The sequence below is a fragment of the Colius striatus genome, chromosome 1 (genome assembly GCF_028858725.1).
Source record: "Colius striatus isolate bColStr4 chromosome 1, bColStr4.1.hap1, whole genome shotgun sequence".
NCBI classification, from domain to species: Eukaryota; Metazoa; Chordata; class Aves; order Coliiformes; family Coliidae; genus Colius; species Colius striatus.
This window is the reverse complement of record NC_084759.1, coordinates 169,299,957-169,320,285: the sequence shown is the minus strand read 5'-3', so window position 1 is coordinate 169,320,285 and position 20,329 is coordinate 169,299,957. Positions and strand designations below refer to the sequence as shown.

At 37.0% G+C, this 20,329-nt stretch overlaps 1 protein-coding gene across 1 annotated transcript in view; it reads right to left on the bottom strand.

Moving 5' to 3' along the window:
* Nucleotides 1–15,315, bottom strand: part of PTPRR (protein tyrosine phosphatase receptor type R) — a 133,619-nt gene extending 118,304 nt beyond the window's left edge. The window contains exon 1 of the mRNA XM_010202606.2: nt 15,238–15,315. Coding sequence (XP_010200908.2) covers nt 15,238–15,300 — 63 coding nt within the window. The 5' untranslated portion in view covers nt 15,301–15,315. The remainder of the gene's footprint in view (nt 1–15,237) is intronic.
* Nucleotides 15,316–20,329: the final 5,014 nt, after the last annotated feature.

Below are 20,329 nucleotides of genomic sequence, written 5' to 3'. Positions count from 1 at the left end.
TCCAGAAGTCCGTGGAGCACTAAAAATCAAGGCAACTATATGCTGACAGCAGGAATATTCTTTAGCTGGCCTTCCCTAGCCTAACACAAGCAAATAAGGAAATTCTGAAATGCTCACAGGGAACCACAGCAGTTATTTGCCATGAACAAAATAAATAATCAGAAAACACACTCCCAAACAAAACAATTAAAACCAGAGTTGAGAACATCTGCCAGGATGTCACAATATATGTTGAGAAGATGCATATTACATCCACAACTTTGTCAGAAATCCGGTAACATAAAAGCCCTGGGAGAAAAAGAGGAAGACTATCACAGGGACCAAAGAGAAGGAAATATGTAAAACAGAGAGGAAAAATAGATCAGTAAAATGGTTTGAGAGTACCAGACTAAAGGAGGGAGTAGAAAAGACAAAGGTGAAAAAAAAGTCATGGGTGAAGGTGACTAAAAACCAAAGGTAAGCCAAGGCCCTGATAGTAGCTTGGGGTAAGGTGTAGAACTGAAGAGATGCCAAAAGGAAGGTAGAACTGTAAAGCACGTGAAGAATGAGAAGGTGTGAGAAGAATAGGTAAGTGCACAGGCAGAAGTGTGCAGAAGACCAATGCTGCACTCCAAGGAGGAAAACAGAACTTCTCTTCCAGCAGCTACATGGGAGCATAATCGAGGAAGTTGAATGTAGTGTGTAAAATATTTTTCCAAGTTTAAATTTATTATAAAAGATTTGGAGTGAAGTTAGAGATCTGCCATACCATAGCTGAAACCCAAACACATGTTAAAAAGAAAAAAGAGATGTGACAAGGGTTGGATGAGGAAAGGATTAAAGATTCCAGCAGAGTCTGATAGGGAAGAAATGAAAGAACATGCACTAGGGACTGTTTGAATGGATGGTGAGACAAATGTCTTAAGCACCACAGACTAGGTATTGGGAGGGCAAAAGCTACAGCAAACACATTACAGGAATGAAAGAGAAGGATGTAAAAGGGTAGAGAACAATGCATGGTAATCATTGAATGGTTAACCAGAACAGAAATGGATGAAGAAAAAAAAAGAGAGAAGGATGTATGAAAACTGCAGCAATGTTCTTCTGAGTCAATGCTTTTGAATACATCACATGCCTGATTAAATTGAGTGAAATACAAGTTTTATACAGGGCAACATAAAACATATCAAGCAGTTAGGACTCTTATTAAGCTTCACATCAATTCATGTTAGTAGCATTCTCTTGCAAGTCCCAGCTGAAAATATAATTTGGGAAAGCACGAACAAGGCAGAAGTAACGTAGTGCAAGTCTGGCTGAAATGATTGTCTAGCTGGCATTATGATTTTTAACTAAATGACTCCTAATTATACATGGAGAATTTTTTAGAAGCTCCAAACAGAGAATAATGGAGTGTGCTAGATTCACCACACTGAAGTTTTATTTGTTTCTTTCTGTTCATGAAACCTGTCCAATATTGCCTCTGAAAATCAAACTCTGACTTCCCACTTTACTAGGTAAAGCACATAGGTTGTACCTGGTGTTATCTACCTGTACAGAAAATACCTGTCTTAACTTTTAATTTACAGTGTTTCCTTCAATTCTTATACTGCTGAGAAATAGTATATTGCTGATAATGTCACTAATGGCCAATCTGCGGAAGATCTGAAGAAGTTTGATGTACTTCAGAATAAGAAACAGATCTGTGGTTAGCACTTCATACTGGCTATGGGAGAGCTCAGCTCAAGTCCCTGATCTTTATATGCTTCAGAATAAAGAAATATTGCTTTAGTCTCTGTATGCCACGTGATTAATTGAATTACTAGACTCCCAGATACATCTCTCTCTGCCAACACCACAGATTCCATTCAGTCCCAATAATTAAATAAAAGTTGATCTGGAAAGCAGAGCAAAGCATTTCAGTGGCTAAAAAAGATTTCTGAATCTCAGCTACGCTGAAAACAACTCCTGCATGAGTCTGTCTCAAACCTACTCTAAAATGTAAACAAAGACACCAAATAACCTGTCTTGGATGACTGCATTAACTTTCTCCTTGTGACTCTTGGCTCCTACCGGGATGTAGCAAAAGAGGCTCTGGAACCTGAGTGTCCATAGTAGCTGTGTGCATTGACCTCTGTGATCCTGGACGTTTTGTGTGCATGACTCTCAATTCCTCCTTAATCCCAATTAAAGGGTCTAAAGAGTTCCATTTTGTCTCAGTTAATTTCTTTTTTATCTCAAAACTCAAAATTCTCTAAAAAGTAACTTTGTTTTCAAGATAACCCTTCAGTTTTTGACTCAGAAGACTTTATTTCAATGATTCTTTATCAGCCTCCTATACAGCTCAGCTGCTACATGGAATGGGTGATCCAATCCATAACTAATAAGCTGTTAGAGAGCTAGTTGGCAGCTGATGTAATATCAAAGTAAAGTTACTCTCATATTGCATCAGCCTCAGTTTTGAAAGAAGTCCACAATTAAAGACAAAGGAAAGAAAAAGAAAGCCAAATATAGAGGCAGAGTCAGTCAGCCTCCAGACAGAGTATGATTTAAGCAAGCAAAGTTGTAGCCTGTATGTTAAAGTAGACAAGCCAAGAAAATAAATTACTATATACTGGAGCCTAAGATTATAGTCAATGCCTTTCCATTACAGCTGAAGAAACTACAACAGTAGTAACATGGCCAAGAGAGCAAAGATCAATAGTAGTAGAGCAATGGATGGAAAGGGTTATAACACCATTAAGACAAAGGAAAGCTAGCAGCATTTGCCAAAGTTACACAGCTGTATTTGGCAAAGGCTGGGATCACTAGGACTGGCAACACACAAGACATTGAGGCCACAGTAACTGAGCAGTCCTTTCAAGCAGCAGATATGTAATTCTGAAGTATTTAATTTCTTCAGTGATTGATAGAGAGCGATGAATATGTAGCATGCCAAAAGCACTGGATTCTTCAAATAAAGTCTCTTGCCTTTAACAAAAACAATTTATAGGGCTGTTCTCGTAACAGATGAGGACTGGTCAACTGGCAGCCCATGAGTCAAACAGGGCAGGCAAGTAACTTTTGTCAAGCCCCTAGGAAAGCCTACAGCTCTTAGCCCAGTAGGTTTTACAGTACACTGAAAGATAATGGTAGAAAGCAAAAGTGAATTTGATGTAATCCAAGAGAAAGCATTACCAGCTATTGAACACACCTGACTGGCCAGTGAAACAAACTGGTAGCACTACTGAAGAAGAAAGATCAATTACACAAGAACAAGAGAAAGGGTTTAACTGTGAGTAGGACAGTCAGTCAGTGCTCATTTGCCCTTGTATTTCAATTTAAAGACACATGAACATAGAGACACCAAAGCTTCCCTTAAGCAGTAGTAGCTAAGAGTCTGGAGGATATAATAATTTAGGGCTGATACCGATGCTCATGTGCTGTAACACATTCCCTGGCACTGAGACTCCAAGGGACTTTTTGGTTAGGATTGGCTAGCTCTGTGCATTGATGCTAGGCTTTGGCTAGCAAGCCCTGATAGACGTGAGCTAACTTTGTGCCCAGGACATCTACATCATGATCTTGCTATGTTATATCAGTGTATTGTTACATTATGTTAGCAGGTTTTTTTCAATAGCTACAATATCTCTTAGTCCTTCCTTTCAATAATGAAGAACTCATTATAAAAATATCCTACTCTCAACACTTGGACAAATATAAATATGATCCTTGAAAATAAGCTGCCTGTCTCTACTTCTTCTTAGTATATTTATCACTACCACAAAGATATGCTATTCATACTGAATAATATTAGTGTCAGGCTGAATCTTTTACATTTTTAGAACCGATATTGTAAATCCAGTTATGTGTTGAAAATTGTCCTGAAGTATTTTATTAAAACAACTCTGATCATTTTGGTGTAGATATTTACCTCATTGAGTAAGCTTGTAGCTCACATCTCATGTTAATTTTAGCATGTGTGTTGTGCTCTCATTTCGTAAGAGTGATACAAAGTGTTTATTTGGCCATCTTCTTAATGATATTAGAATCCAGGATAGAAACTATTAAAGGCCATTAAAAGAGACTTTAAATTAATGTCTAGGTACAGGAAATGTGAAAAGAAAAAAGGAAACAAAGGTATTTTCTGCAGTCTTCCCTTGTCTACTGGCATGAAGGACTATGCATAGAATGAGCTGCCTAACATAGGTCTTCAAAATCTCTGCCCTGGAAATGAGCTCAGTAACAGTTAGTTTACTGCAAGAATAGTCATCTTACTTTTATTACTGTACCATTCAGCTGTTTGAAGCATTTGGAATTGTTTGGGCAAGACAATACTTACTTCTACAAACACAATAGTATCCTGTCATGCTTGCTGAGCAAGTTGAAGAAGAACATGAATAACTTTCATTGACCAGAGGAAGACAGTAATTAAAATAGAAAAAATATGACTGAAGTAGCACTGCTCTGAAAGTACTTTTAATGTATCAGGCTCTCAGCCTTCTAAAATTAATTAATGTTTTAATGAAAGTTGTCTGTTATCTAACAAATCTAGTTTTTCTAATATCCAACTACTCTGGCTTTCAACTGAGACTCAAAGAGCCAAGAACTGATGAGAAGGGACAGCATAAATCATTTATGCATGTCCTACTTTTGTGTATGGTACATTTATTATTCTACTTAATGCATCCATATGGTTTTGTAATTCATTCATTACTGAAAGCCTCACATTACAGTTATTTCATTTGATGTTATATGCATTTTCAGGCAGATTCTTAGGAAACATATTTAAAAATTAAAGCTACAATCAAGATTTTATTTAGTGTATGGATGTCAAATTACCTATTCAGTTAATTACCATCCTACTACTTATTTCTAGAGGGGTCAGTTGTTGTTTGAGGTTTTTAAGTAATTTTCTTGATCAATATTCAGTAGCTTTCTTGCTATTTCATTATCTGAGTGGTCCTGTAAATTTGCAGGTTGTTTCCTTGTTCTCCCAGCTCCAGTCAATAGCCTCCTGTTCCAACCACAAAAGTATGTATATAGCACACAGGGAGGTGTTCCTACACCTAATAATCACCATCCCTCCTCCCACCCCAGTCATCCTTCAACACAGTATTTCTAACAGGGTCAATCTAGAAACCCTTAAAACTAACTGTATGTCACAGTAGGCAGTGGACAAAAGGGAGGGGTCTTTAACTAGTGTGAAAGGAAGTGCGTATCTTTAATTTTCAAGTTAATTTCTATTGCCTGTATACACTTCCACTGTGGCTAATTAGGCAGAGCCACAGCATCCTGTTGCACCATTCCAGAGAAAGCCTGTAAGAGAGGTTTTGGGGACAACATCTGCTTCATGCTTATTTTTCATCATCACCTTAAGAAAAAGGAATATAATTTCCATACTGTTTTATTTTGCCTGAAGAATGCAAAGATTCTAAAAGTACTGTATTTAAGGTCATTCCTCCACTAAACACAAAATATTTGTGTTTTAATGGTACAGTACCTGAAATGAAACTGATATAATATGAAATAATTACTACAGAAATTGAAATATTATACCTATTTGTAAAGGTTAGCCTCCAGAACTGTGTTCTTAATTAGACAATACATTATGTGTCGCACAAAGAAAGTATATCAGCAACAATTTGGCTAAATAATGCAGAAAGCTGTAAATGTTGCCAGAACACCTCAGGACTGTAACAGAAATGATACTCATTTCTTTCAGTGTGGTTTCAACAAGGACACAAGATTACTAGTACATTTAGTACCAGCAAAAAAATAACTTCTTATTCTAAAAACATTAACAATAACATGAGGGAAAATCAAAATAAATTAAATCAATGGCATTGCATAAATCAAGCAAAATTTACTTTAGTATATTGTAAATGCCAAAATCTTGACTTATATTGTCACTGATTTCTGTGCTTCACTTTATTACACAATGACTATTCCCCAGGAGAATGTATACCCTCAGCCAAATCTGTACAAAGCAGACATTCTGCTATTGTTCCTCAACAGCTAATAAAGGATAAAATGTAAATCTGCTTCAAGTGATGTTTAAATAAACATAAATACAACATATACAGTCAACCTCTTTCCTACACTATTCAATGCTATTATGTTAGCAATATCCACATACTCCCAACACTTTACATGACACTTGATTCAAAGCACTGTATCCACTAAAAATATTTTCCACCAGTTTATTGTGATGCAGGGTAATAAGAATTAAGTTTCATTACAAACTGTTGATCTTGACTGACCTTCAAAGGAAGGACAGCAAAACATTACTTAAATGCTTTTAGCAACAACAACAAAGACAAAGCCTTTGTACCTCTGCTTACTTCTCTGGTTTATTCCTCTTTCCATGAACCATTTTCATACTGAGGTGACTGAAAAAGTGTCATTCAGTTGACAGCAATGTGATCACTTTCAGACTCCAATACCCTTCTAGCCTGTGCATTTCATTTCAGAATTCAATATTTTTTTTTTGCAAAAGTGATGCCAAAGTGCAGTAATACTTGATGTAGGATGCATTTTATAAAGTGTGTTCAAAAGATCATGTTCTGCTCCCTAATAATGTTTGTCTGATTCAAAACATCACTGTGTTTTAAAAATATCAGATATTAATCTAGCGATCATATTAAAAAATACTATTTTTCTTTTTCAAAAGCAATTTTTGTAAGGTGTAATATTTGAGGGGTTACATACAGAACACATTATGAACCTTCCATTGAAGAACTTTATAGAAGCTATCACTTTTCCTAGCAATGATGTCAGAAGTGAAGAACCAAAAGTATTATTCCAGAGGCTGAACTGCCAGATCCAACAAAACATTGACTGATAAGGAAACACATGCTGTCTTGCTTTTTATCTGAGTGCCCTTTATCTGCCTTTTAAATGTTACTGTAGGGGACTTGGGTTTTCACAAAGATAGCTCTCCGAGTTTCACTAAATTAATTAAATAGAAAGAAGAAAAAAGGCTTCTTCAGTCTTTATTTCTGAACTTTCTCAACACAATGCATAGACTTATCATGGGAAGTAGTCACTGATTTTTTATTGGTGGGTCTCATGACACCAGTATGGACATTTTATTAATTTATTATTTTGGATTTCAAGCACATGTGATTCCAGTGATGACATCTGGAACTCTGCATGTAGGAAAGTTTTTCCTTAGTCAAATTTAGGCAGTAATAGTTTTCAGTAAAATTATAAAAGGATACTAGAATACCAATAACGATGCAGCCATCTCTTGAATTCCTGCTGAAATACAAGACTGTATTTTTCAGTGTAATGGAGTCACCAGTTCCAACTGATAAGGAGTGTAAGTCTACCTACAAAGATGAATGCTGAATCATCCGAAGTGAAAGTTTGGGCATTGGCACAAAGAAGCCAAAGAAAAGAGATGGAAAAGCCACTGTTGTCTAAATCTCTGGATAGTTTCTCCTCCAACTCAGTAAAAATGGCATAGAAATGGTAGAGAAGCCTATTTCAATTAGAGGAATAAGTGAGGCCATGTAAGGTACAAGGAGGCAGCAGTGAGGTTTGCTGGCTTGTGGGGTTTTTCCCCTATTTCATACACTAAATAAAAACACATACAAGGAATTTGTCCTGGATCAGCTCAACAGTAACATCAGGCTAATTAACAGCTGGCTGAAATGCTTTGTTTTGGGTCTAACAATTCATTTAACCTACTCTGTACTTTTTAGCTCAGTGACTCGAAGATGAGAAATTCAGGTTCTGGTTTCTCCTCTACCTCCTTTAGAGCATGGCTTTGAGCTAGGTCTCCCACATTTGAGTGTAAATGCTTTTCTTGAGTTCTGCGCTTCTGAGATATCTTGAAAATGCTTTAAAAAAAGTGAAGATCTTTGATTTGGCTGCAACTGTGGCTGATTTTTTTTTTTAACTATCAATTAATACAGGCTTTACTAAAGGATCAAACTCAACAATTTGAAAAACAGGAAAACATAAGCAGATTGCCATCTGCTACACATGAGTATCTACATTATAGCTGGGATTGGCCGAATACAGGAACATATAGCTGAAAGAAGTATGGAACATCTGACACCACTTACAGATGAACTGCACAATGCTAACTGTCAATAAAACTTTAGGCTTTAGCTTAAAAACATATAGAAAGCCTGCTCCTAAAATAATTTTCATTTAAACCATGTAGCTTATGAAGAAAACTAAATGACTTGAAGAAACATCTTCCCTTTGCTCAAAAATGCAGGAAAAGGAAAACTTTGTGACCAAAGAGGATCTAGGCAATCTCTCAAAGATATGACTAGCTTTTGTGAACATTTACAATCCCACGGAAAGTTACAGAAAATAAGCCCAAAGATGCCAATCAGTAAGCTAATCAATTAAAGCACTGTGTTGCTGAATATCCCACTAACATTGTTTCAACATCTTCAAGTCAGATGACAAAAAATTGCCTTAAGGAGGTTTTAGTGCATTTTACAACCTAATGCAATGTTTCCTGTTTTCCCACAAAGGCTGACAGCAAACACAATACCATAATGGTTCAGCATGCAATTATCCCTGCTGAAGTGCACAGAAGGAAGCAGAAAGCAAATGAGGCCAACTGATGCAGACTCTCTAGATTTCTTTGTGCAAACAAAATCCAGAATGACAGAGCTGCAGGCTAGTAGGTCTATTTGCAAGGCCTGCTGCAGATATGTTATGTCTAGTATAATTACTTAAGAAAGGATAAGATAATGGTGAGCATCAATCTCTTATTAGAAGGCAGACTTGAGTCTAGAAGTCAAACACTGTAAAGATTCGTTGGTCTGGGTCATGATGTAAAGTGCAAAGGGACACAACTGTGACTATAACAATCACACAAGGGTACTACCTGATATTGCCCACTGTTGTAATGTGTGACTAACATTTAGAGCTTGTTAGCAAATCAGCTTTTTAATAAGGTCTTCAAACTTTGTTTTCTATCAGCACAGCACTTACCCTCTGTTGTTCCAAGCATCAGAAAAATACATGATCTGGAAATGGAGACGGACACGGTTGATATCTTCCTGGATTTTGAAATTTTACTCCTCAGAAGGCTCAAAAGGTTCCTTTGAGAACTCCTTACAGTGATATGATTTTCTATGTATGCCTCCTCTGCCTGGCCAAGTGCCCACTCCTCTCTTGAGCTGGCAATAGCAGCAAATTGACAAACCATGGCATCTGACTTCTTGTTTTGTTTCACAGACAGCACTGGTGGACCTGGTACTATATGGACAACTTGTTTTCCTCACTTATAACATTTTTTGCCTTATTTTTGCCTCATGTTGTAGCTTAATATACTTTCAAAAGTATTTTGACCACCTCTTCACAAGGCCTACAGACGAAATGAGCTTAGGGTACTTTAACTGAACAGAAGTAGGATACAGAGAGCCCTCTAAGTCACAGCACCATGCTGTGTATGGACTTTCTATGCACCAGAAGGTTAATGGAGTCAGAATCTGACAGACTCAAGGCTGACACTTCAAGTTCACGCAGTATCAAAAAGCAGCTCCTTAGTCACTTCTGTTATTACAATATAGTATAATTACATCAAGTTATAAATAGAACTCCATATACATACATCTCCATCTATCCCAGTCAAAATTAGGACATTACGTTACAGTGTGTAACAGGAAGATAAAATTAGTCTTTTGAATAAATTCCAAACTAGCTGTACTATGACATATCTTGCAACACATGATGGAAGCCAGATGATGCATGAGCAACAAACTACTTGCTTCAGAAACCCCACCTGTTCTGTTGTAAGAATATTCCCAGCTTTATCCATTCTTCTCCCTCCTCTCCCTCCCAAGTACAGAATGGCTTTTGGTTTGTGATCTCTAAAAACAGTCAGAAATTTCTGGTCTAATGGATCTCTCTCAGCTATCAACATTTTACACAGACTTCTATATGTTTTTATCAGACTGAGACAGAAACATTTAAGTATAACTTTACAGACTGTTCACCATGGCCTTACTGGGACAGTTAACTGGATGGATGCTGTACTGGCAGAGGCTGCCACAGTTATTTGAAAGACACAAGAGTTCCTAACAAAACAGAAAAAAGGAAGAGATTTTATCTTACATCAAGGCAAAATATTCAGCATCAGTGAAAAAGAGTAGTAAGAGACTATGGAAAAACAGTCAGTCAGTGGAGTGCACATGGGGAAAACTGGAACAGGTTATTAGTGAAAAAAACTTATCAGAGCATCTTCTACTATAATTCTCAGAAGGCCATTTACCTTCTGGTATACAGAAAGTTCACACACAGCATGGTGCTATGACTCAGAGGGCTCTCTGTCTCCTACTCCTCTCATTCAGTAAAACTCTATGACTTAACCTTGAAAAAGAGGGCATCTTATATTACCAAAATATCAGTGAGAAGAAACGTGCATTTCTCATTTAAATAAAAATTAAAAAACAAATTCCATAGACATCATTCAATTTTTATGAAGAGAAATGAAAACTATATTAAATGTCTCCATAAAAATGTACCTATAGGGAAAGCATGTTTTTTGGACGGAAAATGATTGGAAGGATTGGATGCCCACACTTTAATTTCAAGCTCTCCTCATATAGTTCCACCAACAAAGTGGAGGCTATTTCACTGTTCAGAAGAAAGGATATTTTGTAGCCTGGTTTCCATTGTTTGGCTGATCTTTATAAGGAACAAAGCAAGTCTTGCATCAAAAATAAGTATTGAATAGATAAATGAAGGACAAGACAGCAGCATATCCTGTGAATTATGAGAGGAACATAGAGATGACATTCCACATGGAAGCCATTGCTTCACAGAAAGTACAGTTAGAAAAATAGACTTTTTCAGCAGGAAAAAAAAATAAATGTGAGAATAAATAAATAAAATATAGTAACAAATGAGGTAGATGAGTTCTAGGTGTTAACACTGATAATTCAACCTGATGCATCAGGAAATGGGGAACTGATAGAGGTACAAACTTATGCATGTCACTAAGTAAGCAAAAAGTATATATAGTATGAGTAAAGTTAGACAAGAGGATATAGCAGCGCTTGTAGGATGAATTTGACAGTTCAGCTGTGGTTTCACAGTCTCATGGTTTTCAGCTACCCAAAGCCACCCAGAAGCAGATCTACTTGAACTGTGCATAGATTTGGAAAGGATTTCCACATTATTTCAATATTAAATGTGTTGTTTAAGCTGGGATTAGATCCAGATTAAGATGTCACTAAGTGTACATGTCTGTATGCATATATGAATATATGTATAAATGTGTAAGTAGCCAGTGTGCAGTTGGTACTTGTGATGGGTTTGTGTTGAGCTGCTTTTGCTTGGTAAGAGGGGGAGGGGACTTCAGTGGTGGGCCCCATATGCAGTTCGTGAAACTTCCCCTGGCTCTGAGTTGGACTCTTCTCTGGCCTGGCCAGGCCCATCTGGCACCTCTGCCATCACTATTCAAGAAGGGAAAATTGTAGTGTGTAAGAGGCGGTGGAATGGTGGGATAAGATGAAGGTGATCACAATGCCATGACCTTTCTTAGCAATAGAGACAGATTTTCACATTTATGTAAGAAGATACATAGGTATGAAAGGGAAAATCCTGAGATATTGAGCAAGTTTTATTACCTTTGTATTTCTGAAACAGTTCACAGGATACCAGTGAAAAAATCAACTGAGGAGCTTGGTCCAAACTTAGTACAACACACTTGTGTGCCTGAGAGAGACTTTGGACAGATCAAACTATATCAAGTTACAAGGGATGATACTTTTAGCACCTCTACAAGGTGATACTTTAGACCTAGTTTGAGCTATAACTTTTACTACAAGCCCTCCTGCTTTTCTCTCCAGTTCATCCCTAACTGTATATATGTATGTATTTATGTTTGGTTTCTTTAACAAGTGTGTCAGACAACAACATTTTTAACCATACGTGGTTATCCACACTCTATTTCTACTTTGCATGTACTGCCTTGACCTTGGTGGTGCTTACATTCAATATCAGAAAGACTTGGAATAACACAAATAAACATTTGGAAAACTTGTTAATTTCTCTATTAACTCTCTAATACGTTCAATGAGTGTATAGTTTCTGAGATCCAAAATAAATCCATACAATAGAAAACTCTCAAGTATTACAAAAAAATTACGTAATTCCATATGTTAATCAAGATGAGATGGTCTCACATTTAGAGACACAGATAAACAAAACATATGGATAAGCATTAAGGCATTTATAGAACAGTCAAAATGTTTCTAAGAGCTCTGGATCATCCACACTTCCCCCAACAAACAATGTGCACTGAATACACACACAGAGAATCACAGAATCCCAGAACGGTAGGCGTTGGAAGGGACCTTTAGATATTATCTAGTCCAACCCCCTGCTAAAGCAGGTCCACCTAGATCAGGTCACATGGGAACACATCTAGGCAGGTGTTGCACACAAAACCCAACAGGAACCTAATACTGGGTAATGTGATGGAAACCCTTTGGTTACATAAAACTCATTCCCAAAAAATAAATCCCTCATCTTCCTCCCTTAGGTAAACAAGCACTACAATTTCCCCAGGTTCAGTAAAATTACTTCTTAACATGTGTCCTTTTTTGATAGAGTCACAAAGCATTACTTTTTGATACAATACCTGCAGAATTCTTGGCTTCATAGCACTCTGCTGTGCATTGGCAACATTTTGCTTGTCAGATGGTCTAGTCCTTAGTACAAAACATAACCTTGTAATAGTTCTACATTAGTCATGTAATCATCCTATCTTTCCACCGCAACCATGAAGGAAATGGACCTCAAGTTATTGAAATTAGCTTGAATTTAGTTTCCTCCACTCTGCAGTGCCACAATAGTGCTGATTTATTTAAAAAAAAAAAAACTCTGTTGCTGGCTTTCATACTAAATCACAGTGTGCACTAGTCATGTAACTGGATTACAGGAAGCATTAACACTAGCAATTGCCCTTTCAAGTTGAGCAACCAACAACATTGCTAAAGGCTGGAACAAAAAGGGTCAGCCAGGGCAAAACAACAAATGCTCTACATGATAAAAACCAAAAAGCAGGAACAAACAGGAAGTGCTAGTTTGAAGCAAAGATGAGTGATATTTATGCATTCAAAACAAAACAGACTCGCTTTGTAATGACATGAACATTAACATCTACTTCAGGTGACATTTGAGAGGAAGAAACAACATTTTGAAGCACAGAGACCTGGAAGAAGCAGGGCTGTGCTTGGATTATGGCAACCACCCTGCTGTGAGACAGCTGCCCTTTGGACCAAGACACCTTCAAAATTTCTTAAGGTGAGATTAGTCCAATGAGTTTCCTGACTCTCAGTGCTTCAGTTTTAAAACATGAGCTTCCCCAAAGGCTTTTTCTGAAAGGGTGACAATAAAAGCAAACCAGAAACACTGTCCTTCAACATATCCAGAGACAGGTGAAGATCCCAAGCAACAAACAGCATTCATGTCATGATTAGCTCATGCAGTTATGTCCCCCCTTAAAACACATATGGTTCCCAGTCAGAACAGAAGGCTTCAGAGCAGCAGCTCCATCCTAGAAATGCAGCGGTAAAGCTTAAGAGCGACGTCACTTAATGAGAACTTAATGTAGATTTAATAGATTTATTTCTTTTTTAATGTGGCTGCCAATTGAAAATCTACCTCACTTAGCTTTTAATGCAGGCACAAAGACAGTCAGCTACAATTAGGGTTGCTCCAGAATATTTTGCAGGATTCTTCTATCGCAAGTTGAGATCTCCTGCAGGTCTCCAAAAGTGTGCAAAACTCTACTAATGTAACAGGCAATAGATAACAGTGTCAATAAAGAAAAAAATGAAGGGCCATGCATAATCTGGGATCTTTGCACCAAGAGAAAGGTTTCACCCTCACAGGAGGTGAAATAACGGACCTGCTTCTGCAGGGGGATTGGACTAGATGATCTCTATATGTCCCCTACAACCCCTACCATTCTAAAAAGAAACAAAACAAAGAAACAACAACAAAAAAAAAACAGTCTAGAGGACAGCTTTTTGGGCCTACATCCTTGATAGTATTTTTTAACTGTTAAAACTTCCATGTTGGTCTAATAAAATCACTACTTTCTTTTCATGATCATGCATTTATGTGTCAGTAGCTTTTACTGTATCTGGTGCATTCATGAGGGCAGATCTCTAGAGGTATCAAGGTATCAACAGTATGAAGAACTCATACGTGATTCTGAAACACTTTGTGTACTAACATGTCTTAGTGTTGTATGCACTTTTTTCCTTCTTTGTAAAGGCCAGTCTCTTTTCATCTAGCATCTTCTGTACAGAGTAATTTACAACATTACGCAAATAGCTGCTGATTGTAATTGGTCACATTGTTTCAGTTTAATCTTTATTAGTTCAGTCTGAGTGTGTGAGCCATTATGAATGGTTGCTCTTCCCTCCAAGAAGAAGGATAAGCCCAATGCCTCCCTGCTTGTCCATAATCAAGCAGGGCTACCCATGCACCAAAGTGAGGCAGAACAGTGTCTGTGCAGAACATATACAGGCTATACTGTACTGTCCTCTGACAGCTCTCCACTGGCACAAAAGGTGAGTGAGGATGTAGCAGGGAAGCATTAGTATACAGTTCCACTGACATGCCCTCCACTGCAGGTAGAAGCACTGCCATCACTTCTTTTGAGAAAGACCATACAGACAGTTAACTGAACGAAGACAGTCCCAGTCCATACATCCCAGAAAGAGTGCGTATGGCTTACACCAACAAAAACACGGCTCTTACTCTTTGCAAGAAACAGGCTTGTTTTCAAAAAGCTATGTAAGCATAATAGTGGATTTACTGAAGAAATAGATGTGAACAAAACCTCTATGTTAGTTTTTTTAAAATCTCTCTACCTCTGTACAATTGTTCCCTGAAGTATGTTTCCTTGTGTCCTATGCAGAGTAAGTTTAAAACCCATCCTGCAAAAGCACTGAGTGCAAGCATCACCAGAAAAAATGGCGTTTGAAGGAAAGGTAAATTCTTTCCCTACAGAAAGATATTCTGCTCTGGTTCATCAAATTGTTTGTTAACCATGATGAAGGTAGATGAATGTAAATTCTATTAAAATGAAGAGATTCAAGATGTGTGGTCGTTATTTTCATTTACATGATAGGCCAGGCAGCAGAATATGAACTTTGGATACTCCATGTGGCAATCTGTCTATATTTATCCACAGGCATATTTATTCACCAAAAAAAAAAAAAACCACCCCAAATCAAAACCAAAAAAACCTCACAAACTTCCAGGACTCAGAAAAAAAGCACTTACCACAACAATCACGTTTGTTGCAGGAATGGGAAGATTTTCCACTTCCAAATCTTGGCCAGTCATAGCTAACAGATTGAGGGATGGGTCATAGGCAGATCTAGGGAAGGTTGATTTGACAATGATCGCAGGATGCAACTTGCTTATTTTGGTGTGGGAAGAAGAATGGAAATTTTCTTTGGAATTCTTGTAACTGTCTTCATCCAGACTTTTCTCCACACTCTGCACATGATGATAAATAAACACAGGTTTTCCACTCTTCCGCTGATGGGTTGACAAAAAGTGATCATTTTCTCCAGAAAAGCAGCCTGTGGAAAAAGAAGAGTAAGTTTAGAATTTCTCTATCAGATATTCTGTAGACAGCACTGGAAATCTGGTGAGAACTTTGGGTTCTGCAAGATTTGGAAAAAAATATTTGTGGCATGCAAGAATTCCCTTAAAATTCCACAGTACAATTGCTTCAACAATAGCTTAACAACACTGCAGAGTCCACTAAGTATGTGAAGTGTATCACATTCTTAAATGTATTTTTACAGAATTTTTAAAAATGTTATTTATACATCTGGCCAGGGTTAATTTTTTGTAAATGATGTGCAAGAGAAGAGCACAGGTTAAGCTAAGTCCAACTTTTTTATTGCTATCAGTTCCAATAGGAAAACAAAAGCAGTTCAGTTTCTGATGTATTTATTCACTCAGGAATACCAAAGATGAGAATTGCTGTGTTTGTCTTATATATAGGAAGAAAAGGCCAAAATACAAATCCAAAAATCAGACCTGAACAAGTAAGAAAGAGAAGAAAGGTAAAGTTCAGATGCCTGAGTCCATAACCATAATTCTGCATTCCTTTTTCAGCTGCTTTGATTAGGAGGCCTTTAGTCTCTGTGCCTACTCTTATTACGATTCAGCCTTCACTCAAGCATTGCGTAGCCAGACAATAGAGTACCTGGCTCTCTGCAGAGGAGATATAGGTATGTAGATTTAGCCATACCTTGTATACCTTGCTGTTGGGTGTAAAGAATTCTTTTAGATTACATGGTTTTAATAAAGTATGTATTAGTAAAACATAAGTTTTCTTTTGATAGTCAAAATACTTTCTGGTGATGCCTTTATAAAAGGAACAAGAACTAAAGTTGTTGTTTTTTGTTTTTTTTTTTTTTTTTAATGGATGAAACATAGTGAATCTTGAGTGCCTTTATGAAGAACAGAACAGCTACAACAACTCAGTTCAGCTCCCTGTATGGAATACAACATTGTCCCTCTGAATACAATAAGAGACAAGGATCAGCTCATTCATAGTTTAAAAGTAATGGAAGCCACATTGGTCATTCTTCTGGAAGAGCAGTCTAAGAAACCCATTGTGGTACAAAAGGAACTTTGTGTTCTAAGAGAAGTGAATCCAGACAGGTTGCTCTGATCAGCCTGGAATTTCCTTTTCAGACGTTGTTGGAGTTAATGGCAATGTTGAATTTGTGTGCTGATTTTTAGTTTAAATATATATATATTTAAAATCAAAGTTATTTTAATTTTCACAATGGGCTGTGAAGACACAAACACCTCAGAACCAACAACATGTTTCAATTCAGCTTGAACAAGGAATTATTTTGTTCTGTTGAGACTGAGTTTTGCCTCTGATTTTTTTTGCTTCTGAAAGCATATCAAAATAATCAGTCATTTGCACAGCTTTATCCAGTGCCCTTAGGAGATTTCGGTGTAGGTAATTACATTCTATTGACCTAATTTTGTCATGAAATTTTGGTTAGGAAAATAAAGGACAATACCTTATGTGCTCTATAGTATTGCTATGCATCATTGGTAAATGTATTCTCTGCCAAAAGCAGGTCAATGTCACTAGGTGGTGAAGCAATTCAACATATATGAGCAGAAAATCAATAGGAAGATGACAGAACCTGCAGAAGAATAAACAAATGCAGAATCCTGCATTTTGCAGTAGACTTAGAGATCCTCTCCTATTTTAAAGTATGATGCTAAACCTAATGCTAGTTTTTTTAATGGTAAAAACAAATGCTGACAACTTCCTAGATGACTACTGAGGCTACATGCGTATAGTTGTTGCCAGGTTTTGATTGAAAAGATAACTGACAGTAAGAGAAAAAAAAAGGGAAACTGCAGAATACAGTCTCATAGATAGCTGAACTTCAAAGCTTGTTAAGCTTTCTGGGATCTCATTCAGCTTTATGGGAGTTGGCTTCATTGATAACATCCTGAGGGCTGGTCTTACCTAGCAATTTAGAGACTTGTGTGAATGGCAAAATAACAGCAAGGAAACACCAGCAGCTGTCATAGTCCCCTATTTTTTAGTAACCTCTTTGTTGGATTTATTTTCATATCTCCTTCTCAAACAACTAGTGTTCCAAAACTCATCGTAGATAATATACAAGAATGTAATTATAGAGATATTTGGTGTCTGTGGTTCCTTTTTGCTTCCTTCATTCCTACTCCTTTGTTTTGGTGGAAATCAAAACCACTGTCATTCTCCTGGAATTTTTATATTTCATTTCCTATGTACTTTAATATTCCAAATTTTCCTTTTATTTCAATTATTTTTACTGAAAGAAACAGGGAAAAGATCCCTGCAGCAGATTTGATACACGGTCCATTGCAGCAGATTTTCAAGATGGACAACAAAATATATTTTGGCAATGACTCATCCTGTAAAAATGAGAAATTAACAAGTCTAATTATACAACATACTCGGTGCACTCACATAAATCTATTTTTACTAGCTGACAGACCAGAAGTTCAAATATGTTCAAGAAAATTACTAGTTGAATTTGGTTTTCTGAGAAGTCCACATAGCCCCAGTAATTTAAGTAAGTTACATGCATTTACATTACTCCATGTGAAAAACCTCATTGATCTTAGTAGACTGTTGATAAGGCCCTAACCACAATCAGACTTTAGATCCCACAGTGCTAAGGATGCTTCAGGTGACCCTAACAAGTAGGCCACCTTGATACTACAGGGGAACCTAAAGCTTCCTCTTAATCTGATGAAGGAGGGAAATACTCCTTCTTGACCCCCTAGATTTAGCTCTGAACATAGGCAGCAAGTACCAATGGGTCAATAAGAGTAGTCATTAGAAACACTAGCACATCTTCTGACACACATCACCTTTAAATATTGCTGGTCTCCAACTCTTAAGAAACAGAAGGCTGAGATTCCCACCTCAAGTTCTGTATCTATGCAGAAAAAGCAAATGCTCCTTTGTGTTTCCTGGGAAAACCATCAGAAGCTATGAAGAACTGAACTATGAGAGCAAAAAAGTGATTTTTGTACCTTTTAAACTTCAGATATCCCAACATATGTAGAAATTCAGAAAATGGAACACAAGACAAAGCTCAAAAAATAGAATTCCTAGAGGTATCTCTTCCATAAACTTAACAAACTTTATGATCAAGTGAGTTTTGATATTCTGCTCGCACCATTTAAACTATACTTCAGAACGTGTCATTACTCATGACCGATTTGTAATATTCACCCAAGGCTGATATCACTCTTTAACTGAAATAATTTTATTCCTTCTCCTAAAATTAATTTCTCTCAAGTATATTTGCAAAGAATTACAGTTTATTCTGCCTTAGCATTGAGGAGAACAGACTAGATGTTCACATTCTGATTCCATGCCATTTCCATGGAAAATGATGTTTGTTCCAAAATGAACAATTATCAATGGTTACTTTCAAACTCATATCAGAACTTCTCTTGTATCTAACTTTGAGCCTGGAAGACAGACTAGCCTTCCTTCATGCAGAACATCTGATGCAATAAGCACTCCTATTTGCTTTAGTAAAAGATGCTGCCCTATGACTTTGTACAGGTACGATTTGTTGATTTTGTCTACCAGTTCTTCTGTCTGTATGATGCAGTGATTGGTCACCACTGTTTCTCTTAGGCATTGGTTCAGATGAATATTGCTATTTCTTCCTCTGGTCTGTACCTACTGGTTGATTTTTCCTTCTTCTTTGCAACTCCTCACATGCTACCACTGCTTTTCCTTACCTTTTTTTTTTTTTTTTTTAACAAGAAAGATTGTCTTGATCCTGCTTCCTTGTTCCTCCACTGTAACCCCCCTCTTTAATTTAGCTTCTCCTCTAAAACAACAGTCTTGTTCCTCAAAATCTCAGGTCAACTTTAGTTGCATTTCCAATCCCTGGAGCTTTGCTTCTAGAACATCTATCAAGTGAAACATTTCACCTATTAAAGTGCAACAAGAAGCTCCAGGGTGATGTAGAATGTATACTTTCTACATCTGAACATCTTCGAAACTTGTACTAATTTCAGTACTTCCACCATTGGCATCGGTTGCCATCTTTGTCTTCATTATCCTTACTGAAAGGAAAATTGGAGAAATCCCTATGAAACTTCCTGTTCTGCTGGTTCCAATTGTTCTGCTTGCTGATTTAACTACCCATTCACTTGATTCTCTCAGTTGTCTACAGACACATACAAGATAGAACAATTTTAAAAAATCTAATTTATGGAAGAATGATGAAGAATGGGTCAGTAGAAGTCCATGTGAAATACCCACATGGTCCAGTATATGGCAAGCACAACATTTTCTCATGGTAATAGATGAGTAAATCACAAGAATGACAGATAGTACACCCTGATGAGCCTGCCTTACACTACAAATATGTATTACCTATGCAGAAATGAAAGCCTATAACAAATAACAAATCTGATGTGAAAGATGTTGTGGGCACTTTTGACCATCCCAGTTGACCTCTGCTAAAGAGAGAAATCACACAATTTCTGTAGACTGACTTGACTCCCTGAACAGTCTCAGACAGTTGGCATTTTATTTTAAAGCAACCTGCCAGAAAATTGTTAAGACTCCAAATTTTCAAATACCTTCACCTTCTCTAAAATAGATAGATAAGAAACTTCAAGACAAGCAAGATCCATTAATAATCCAGTAACACAATAGCATTTTCTCTTTTAAAACATAAAAGTACCACAGCTTTACCTTCTTTTTTTTTTAATCTTACATCCTCTAGATCCAGAAACCAGAACTTTATTCAATGGGAAAAGGAGAGTCCCAGTGGGACATGACATTCTTTTGTAAATGTGATAA